Consider the following 8,892-nt stretch of genomic DNA (forward strand, 5'->3'; position numbering starts at 1 on the left):
AACATGTATTAATATAAACAAAAAGCAGCAAGGTGATCACAGTTAAATTGTTCCATAAGAACTTCACAAAAATAGACTTCATAATATGCAGTAAATCAAACAAACGGCGTTCACTTTAAGATCAGTAGACATGGACATGATTGTTGTAGCACTGGTGGGCCATATTTATCAAAAAGAAAAGTTGATAAGGGGAGCCTCAGTCACAACATTCTCCTTCTTGTCTTCTGGACTCCATTTGATCAGGGGAGAGGTCAGATCAATTAACTGTTTAGAGAAGTAAAACAGTCACATCAGTTACATGCAGTTTGTCAGCCCTAATATGTTAGGCAATAGTCAGAAATGATCTGCAGAGCGTACAATACTGTATGTAGCTAGCAACACGCACAATTACAAATCATACTGATTTTATTAATCTGGGAACATTGAAGTAGCAGGTCAATGTTCCATCAAACAATCTTAAAAAAAAAAATAGGCAATGTTGGTCCTTACTGCGTATATTGTTCGATTAAACAAGTGATCTTTGACTGGTTTATTTTCCCCCCAATACCCAGTCCACATAAATGTGTTTTTGACTACTTCTCTAAACACCATTTGTAATCCCGAAGTGGCCGGGTGCCGACAACTTCCTCTTGGGCCACGTCCTTATGCCTGATGTCCAGTTGTACACAAGATATCTCAACATCTAATGATTAGATAGCCATGAAACTTGCTAATCAAATTCATGCTCCTCAGAGATGAACCATAATGGTTTTGGTGACTCCATGGCATTTCTTCAAGTAGCACCCATAGCCAAAGTTTCCATTTGTATGGAGGACCTCAAAATGTAATGAGTTGGTTACAATATGACCCAACCAATTCTGCCATTTTGATTTTTTTCCTCCACTGACATGGCAAGGCTCTAAGGATGGCAGTATCAGTCTTTTGTATCTGTATCTGCAGTATTTTGTGGCCGTAATAGCTTTGTTTAGTGCTTAGTGGTAATGTTGACATTGCATAAAACAGATCTACCTGCATATTTATTCATTTTTTGCATATTCATCTATGATGGAAATATCTTCCAATAGCATATTTTGTATATACAAATCTAACTCTTTAATACTGTATGTGAATAGAACCCACATTTATGTTCAAAACAATCCCAGATAGTACTACAAGTACAAACACAAATTCAGACAAAAAATAAAAGCTCTACAGGAACAATCTGTGTCCACGTTTCCTCACCTGTATCTCACCAGCCTTGTGAGAGACTGTCCTGATGAGGTCTGGAGTATTGGACAAGTCAATGAGGGGTTTATCCTCAGGTTGAAAGAAAGAAACCGGGACATCCAACAGCAAATTCTAGGTAACACATGAAGCAATTTTTTTTAAATAGGAACAAAAGACAATTCTACCGACAGCAATACTGACACAATCCCTTATTAAAGTTACAAATAGGGCTCAAGTTTAAAAATGGCAGTGTCATGTTTCTCTAGCATCTGGTTCCAGTGTTGTCACCTTGGCATGACCGATCCAGACCTACAGCACCACTTGCTCCAACTTTACTAGTAACGGCTGGGAAAAGCCATTCCGTTCACTGTCGGTTATGCTTTTTACACGTCAAACCCTATACTGTAATATCGTTAACAGCACAATACTTCTCTACATCGTTAGAAACCATGTCAACCAAAGGGACAAACAAGTGACACAGGGGTGAAATTCCTGTCCAACACCGGGGGTGCGAAACTACCACAGTCGTGGTCTTAGATGTTGTAAAATCCACACCCTCTTGTTGTGTATTGCTTTAATTAACCTGGACCACTGACCAGTGGTGAAAGTGGTTGACATTTCTTGCCGGAACTGACACATGCACGCGCGCGCAGCGCGCGTGCATGGGTCCCGTGCGCGCGCGCGAAGCGCGCGCGCGATTTTTTTGCGGTTTCGGGTCGAAAAATGTGCGGGTTTGGGTGGGTTTTGGTACTTTTTTTCCTTTACTTTATTTCGGTTTTAGGTTTAGGGTTAGGGTTAGGTTAGGGTTACTTTATTTAATTCTCGTTCTCATAAATAAATCCTGTCCCTGGGCCCACCCATGGCTGCACCCCTGATACACATGATGAAAACAGAGCTATATATTGTCCAACTTGACCATACTGTACAATATGTACATTTTCAAAAAGCCAAAGTTTAAATGGGGCTGAAGCGGTTTATGTATGTTTTGTCATAATAATTAAAATCCACAAAGTAACTAGTAGTATTAAACTAAAGTTTTCAAATAATTGAGGTGGAGTAAAAGTATAATATTTGCCTATGAGATGTATTGGAATAGAAATAAAAATATTGCAAATTGGAAATACTCCAGTCAAGTAAAATTACCTTAAAATTATACTGAAGTACAGTATTTGAGTACATGTACTTAGTTACTTTCCACCACTATCAGCATTAGATAAGATGAATTACTCACCTTCTGAAAAGATGAAAGAAAACACACTTTTGTTCCATAGCCCCACATTGTCTTGGTTTCAGAGATCATGGTTGTAAATATGTCGAACTTTTGCCACAAAGTATTTATATTCCATAATGTCCCATGACCCACGTCCGTGTTTACATTTTTTGACGATGCACGTTAGTGTGGAGCTGTGTTCCGTGAGCAGAAAGCTGTCAAGTGGCCTCCAGAAAATAAATCTGGTTTCCTTTCAAAACGATGTGCATTTCAGAATAAGAGTTTTTTAAAACTCTATCCTTGTTTTGTTACAATTCAACACACGTTTTATTTTGAAATCATACTACTGGAAGTAGAAGTACCCAGGTAGCCTAGTTGAAACTACTTAACTTCACGCGAAAGCAACAGTTTATGCGGAACGGGGGGAGAAAAAAAAAAGAAGTCAGGGGAAATCACGGATCTGTGAGAGTGTCCCGTCGTACGCACAAATGAATGAATGGTTGTGACGCCCTGTATGTTAATCTGACGTTAGTAGATTATGTTTTATTCTTGAACATGGCCATGGGTCTCCTGGCAGGTTATTTAATATGGGATTTTCACAGCTGCCTTTGACTTTTTCTTAACGGAACGGCGTTCCGGGACCGAATCTTTTACCGGAACGCCGTTCCGGACAGTGCCGGCCCACTTTCACCCCTGCCACTGACTGATATGCTGCAAGGGCCATCCCTATGGTAATTTGCTCTGCCCATAGTATGCCACTCCCCTGATATTATTTTAGGTTCACAATGACATGTAAACCCTAGTGTGTTTGGACAGTATGAATAGTTGCTTTGGCCAGGTTTTCAATATGCTCCACGATTAACAAAAAAAAAAAACTTGTCAAGCTCGACCCTATAGACATGGTTGGCCACCCCCGTTCTACAACATGACTCAAAACATGTATCAGTTACCTCAACATCTTCCAGTGTCTTGGCTCCATGGTCTTCAGAGATCACTTCCTCAGCAGAGTGACATTCAATCAGGTTTCCACTTGGCTTAGGCTCCTGGTTCTCTAAAACTTCCTGCAGAGGCTCCTGGTTCTCTTCAGGGTGCTCTACAACTTCCTGCGGAGGCTCCTTGTTCTCTTCAGGGTACTCTACAACTTCCTGCGCAACCTCCCGTCTCTGTTGACAGAAATTGTATTAGTTCTCAAAATTCAAACTGCAGTCAGTTTTTCCAGCACCAAAATATGTTCCAATCTAAAAGCCGAACGTATCCTTATAATATATACAGTATGTGAAGAATCTATGTTATGTCACAATTAGTTAGTTAAAGTTTATTTCGGTCAATAAAACCATACACACATATGGCATTTCATACAATAAAAGACAAAACAATTAAAAACAATGATTATGGCCCATTATATAGTAAATAATACAAAGCATCCTGCAAAAATTCAAGCACAGTCTTGTAGTAGGAAGTAAAACGAACACATCCGAGTTCAAGAACATTCAAGGTTTTTTTAAACGCTGCCTTGACTTACCTGCACTTTGACACAAGTCAGTGCTTCATTCTGCATTTCTGTCTGGAGACCTGCTGGAGCAGCATTTTCCACAGAGAATGGTTGGATCTTTGGTGAGAAGACCAGCTCCTCCTCTGAGGTTGCCGACTCAACCTGAGCAGGGCTGAAGACAGGGAGAGGTACAGAGACTTGTAATGCATGCATTTTCTACTTTACAATATATGGTAACTTTTGAAACGTGCTCTGCATGAAGTATACCATTAATATTAATTCTTAACTCGGTGAAATCCACTGGTGGCCAGGTCTTTTATTCTTGCAGAGTAGCTAGCAATACTAATCTCTCAAGACAGATTCTGCCAACAGCAGAATGAGCACCACCACCCTAAACATGTAATGAGGTTGTTAGTAGGAATAAACACAGAAGCATTAGGGAGGAAGTGGACTAAGAAAGGGGAGAAGCCTAACAGAGTTCCTGTTTCTACTCAAAAAAAGGAGGTGGTGACAAAAATAAAGAATTCCTTTTTTTTCCAGATTGATCCAATACTGATCCAATACTGACCGACAACACCCATGCATGAGGCCCGGGTTATCATCTCACCTCTGGTTTCTGGTCCTCCTAGCAGAGACGAACGTGCTAGCAGGGCCAGACCCAGGGAGCCTATTAGGGGTCATAGCAGGGATACCAGAGATTCTCCGGTTGACGGGGGTCGGTAAGGCAGATGGACATCTTATTTTAGACATGGAGGGCGTCCTGTGGAACAACTGCGGATTTGGGACCACTGGTTCCTGCAGGAGACTTGAAGAAGAAATGTCAAGTCAGTGGAGAGAATTTTGAGGGCATTTAAACATCCAAATGTCATTAGACAAGACATAATGAAGGTTTTTTTATACAGTAGTACATACAAACATACCTGTCCAAACTGCCAGCACTCCTCAGTCTCTTTGGTTTCATGATCTTAAGTGAGTCTGGGGATTGAACCACTACAATGGAGAAAAGGCCCATCATAAGGCTATTAACGTAGTTACACAAGACTAAATAAGTAATGCTTGTGCAAGGTAGGAGGTACCCAAACTACAAACATGCAGTCGGGTGGAAAATGAATAACAGTCATAACAAAAGCTTTAAGATTAACTTGGCTGTAGCTGGTAACTAAAATAAACTTTACAAAACAAATTAGGCTGGTGGTGCAACAGTGAATTTGATCACCAAAACACCTAGTTCCAATACATTTTATGTAAAAACTCTTTCAAAACTCACCATCAGATCGCTTGAGTCCTTTCAGCCGAGTACTGGGAGTAGGGGCGATGAAGGCCACGGGTTTGGACCTCTGGCCCAGTTGCTGGGAGTTTACACCAGAGACAGAGGCACGCTTAGCTGGGCTCTGTTGGAATGGGGTGGGGGTACTTGGTACAGCTCTCTTCACAGGTGTGGACCTGACAAGTGTGGTCGGGTCGGTCTCAGAAGTCTTCCGGGACTGGACTACTGAGATGGACCGTCGTGCACCTCTGACAGTGTTGGCTGTAGGGGGGGCTGGAGGATCAGCAGCTCTGCCAATGAGTGTGGAACGGCGAGTTTTGGCAGCACTTGTGCTGGCAAGTCTGCTCATGTTAGTTGGTGCACGGCTGCTGGGACCACTTATGCTTGTGTTCATAGAAGTGCTGAGTTTTCCTATAATGGTCAACGCCAAAGTAGATGTATACTGTTGGTGAACACCAGATGGCACCAAAGACAACAGTATTTATATCCCATTTCTCATTACGAACTGACTTTTCTCATTACGAACTAGTAGAATTCCTCTGCTGCTCACACCTTGGAGAAATCTGTCATAACCGATTTGATAACACTCAAATACCAAAACATTTACAATTTATACCTCCATGAGTTTGACATGTATAACTCAACATTTTAAGAAAACATCTCAAAATTCCTCTAAATGCAACTGTCTGCCTGATATTTAAAAGTTTAAACATGCCCATTACAGATATACATTTACTAGAGTCTAGACATAATGTACGTGAGAAATAAGTATACAGTAATAAATAAAACATTGGCCAATTTCTGTGTCACATTGTGACCATTTAATTGTTTTAATCAGCCAATACATGATGGCTATAGAGTACAGAAGTCCTGACGTCACTCGTTCATCCCCTGGTTCGTAAAGTAATTTCTCTATGGAGAATAACATTGGGTCATCTTAGAATCGTCTCATATAAGAATTGTGGTCCAAAAATAAACAAACTGTCTCGGCGATATTATCAGGGAGGAGGTTCTGTATCGTTTATGATAGTCAGTCACTTATTTGATACGGTCTGTTTCTGGCGAAAATGTAACTAATTCGGCAGAAGTAACATTATTGTTTTCTCACCGACAGTTGTTGCTTCATATCCATAAGAGTAAAACCGCCGGGATCATTTGTTTATTTTTGGAACACAGTTCTTATTTGATGCGATATTAAAGACGTCTATGGGAATTCAGAACGGGGCTGGAAAACCGCGAACCAGGTAGGATGTGTAAATTACGTCAGACTTCGGTGCTCTATTTATATAAGCCTACCGTCTTTCAGCCACATATACACAATGGAGAGCCCTTACCTTTCCCAGTAGGAGAAATAGACATGCTGGAGTTGACGCTAGACACAGAGGAAAAGGAAGAGGAGGTATTTCTTCTCCTGTCTAGTACCACTCCCCTTGTCTGAAGAGGCGGTGCTTTGGACCTCAAACCAACCTGTAAACATGATATGGGGCATTACAAATGTGAATTCGTTTCAGACAGGAAGACCCCACACAGTCTTGACCAACAGTATATATTAATCAAGCAAGGGGGAGGGGGTCGGCTGAGTCCACCTGAAGTGATTTTTGCATCTGCTGTTTGAGTGCATCTTGGTAGCATGAGTCGTCAAAATTCAACGTACACATTTTATTGCGGTAATTGTAATTTAAAATAATGCAGTATTTCTTATCCCTTGGGAAGTCAACTATCAACTTGCTGAAAATGTGCTTTTGAGACTCCATAGTGCTGGTCTAGAATCAGTCCTTGAAAGCAGGCAGAATCAAACTCCTACCCCTACTAAAAGGTACGTTCTGGTCAGATGGCAAAATTAACGAGACGAAAAAAAAAATCTACGCTGCCATAATTGGAAAATATAAGTGAAATCTTGTTTTAGCGAGATCCCATTTTGATCATTCCAGAACTGTGCACTGCAAATATTGCAGCTGGATATTAGGGGTAAAAAGTGTATACATCTAAAATGAGTAAATAAGTATTGTTTCCCCCTTATGACCAAGCGAAGCAGCAAGTGAGCATGTAAAGAGGAAAACACTGAGGACTTTTTAGATACTTTACTTCCACCTGCCAACGTTTACAATTTTCTATATCAAGTCAAAGTAGCCATGTTTTTTTAGGAAACCGTCAGAGGGCAGTAAGGCGACACATCAGAAACAAGACTGACTGCATAATGGCATCTATCAAACGATAAAAAAATAAAATAAATCATAAGTGTTTATGGTTTGTTTAACAAGCGAGCACTCTTTTACTTGAGTACACCCCTAGTGGTAGCAAGAAAGACAGACATCAATTATTCTTACTTTGCTTGATGGAGCCAGTCTGGAGGCCTTTTCTGCAGGCACTGAAGTCTTTGCAGTCTTCAGTGAAGTGGCAGAGGTTGCGGCTGGCACTACCGGCTTGCTGGGGAGAATCCCACTGGTGCCCAGGCCTGCCTTGCTTCGCAGTGCCATCTTCGGCTGTGTCTTAGACCCAGAAGCAGGACTGGAGGTGCTAAGACGAGCCCGAGTGGATTTGACACCAACGCCTGAGCAAACGCTGCTAGTACTACTGCGGCCTTTCAGCAAGCGTTTCTGAATAGCGGGTGGAAGCTGTTTTAAGGGACTGTCCTGTACACAGAATGTCTCCCTTTTAATTGGGCTGAGAACCCGATCAAATGGCTTGCTGAACATATCCAGTTTGGCCCCAGTGTCCTGCACAAAGTCATCTGTCATATCGCTTTGCCTCTCAGCAGGCACAGTACCGTCTGTCTGTCCAGTGTGTGGCTGCTGGTCCTCCTTTAACCGAGTAGCTAGTTTCTGGGCTTCACTGGACATTCGGTCAAAATCATCTCCAGGGAGAGGACTCCACATCTGCTCCTCACCCACAGAAGGCCCACTGCTGACAGTGTCCATGGACAGATTTTCCAACCCGACACAGATAACCTTTCCCTTGCCTGGACCCACAAATACTTCATCCTCTTCATCTTCTCTGGAACTGTAAACAGGGGATGTACAGTATACATATACCAGTGATTTAGTATACCTGGGTGACACTGACCAAACCATCATGTGTTACAGTGGGATAATTTATGTAAAGACAGACCACAAGTCACACCCAAAACCTGTGGATAGCCAGACATTTGGGGCATAAATAAATAAGTTGAAGGCTAAATTTAGGTCTGATAATGAGGTACCGGGCATGTTCAAATCATAGACTACATTTATATACATGTTTTTATATTGTGAAAAGAATAACCAATTTAACATTGAGGTGCCCACCTGTATCCCATTTTATGACTTCATAAAGAAGCCTCGTATTTCAGTTTACTCCAAACATCATCTTGCGCATGCACACTCTTCTCTAACCATCCATCCAGCCATCTATCTCTATATAGTATTCCATAACATGTTTAAATAAAAGTCTCATTACGGGGCTAATATGCAGGCAGCAAAATTAAGTTAGTTATATAACATTTATCATGTGAAAGGACCAACCTTGCAGGTGACAGTGAAACGTCAAAATCAAACTTCTCCTCAGCCAATGTGTAGAAGTCTTCTTCTGTGGAAAAAAGAAAAAGACAAGCTTTAACTCAAACTACACAAAACACACAGACTGACTGCTAAATAAATGAGTTGTAGTTTACACAATCAGATTAATCCAATGTTACCTGCGTTAGAGGGATCCATCCTGATCGGGGCAGTGCAATGTGTA

At 41.4% G+C, this 8,892-nt stretch overlaps 1 protein-coding gene across 1 annotated transcript; it reads right to left on the reverse strand.

Annotated features, from left to right (window-relative positions):
* On the reverse strand, positions 1 to 8,892 carry LOC311047500 (G2 and S phase-expressed protein 1-like). Its single transcript, XM_084060237.1, has 11 exons — positions 8,849 to 8,892; positions 8,676 to 8,739; positions 7,503 to 8,175; positions 6,510 to 6,642; positions 5,176 to 5,586; positions 4,829 to 4,898; positions 4,516 to 4,713; positions 3,939 to 4,080; positions 3,367 to 3,579; positions 1,222 to 1,338; positions 1 to 264 (listed from the first exon to the last, which is right to left on the reverse strand). The coding sequence occupies exons 1-11, from the start codon at positions 8,865 to 8,867 to the stop codon at positions 169 to 171; spliced, it is 2,136 nt and encodes a 711-aa protein (XP_083916363.1). The 5' UTR covers positions 8,868 to 8,892; the 3' UTR covers positions 1 to 168.

The sequence above is a fragment of the Gymnoscopelus microlampas genome (genome assembly GCF_963454915.1).
Source record: "Gymnoscopelus microlampas genome assembly, chromosome: 6".
Lineage (NCBI taxonomy): Eukaryota > Metazoa > Chordata > Actinopteri > Myctophiformes > Myctophidae > Gymnoscopelus > Gymnoscopelus microlampas.

What these genes read in the sequence shown, in the direction of transcription:
- LOC311047500 (XM_084060237.1), bottom strand. An exon ending in GTTTCACTGTCACCTGCAAG is followed by an intron (nt 8,176 to 8,675) that starts GTTGGTCCTTTC and finishes CCCTGTTTACAG; the next exon opens with TTCCAGAGAAGATGAAGAGG. An exon ending in ACAAGGCTGGTGAGATACAG is followed by an intron (nt 265 to 1,221) that starts GTGAGGAAACGT and finishes TTCTCTAAACAG; the next exon opens with TTAATTGATCTGACCTCTCC.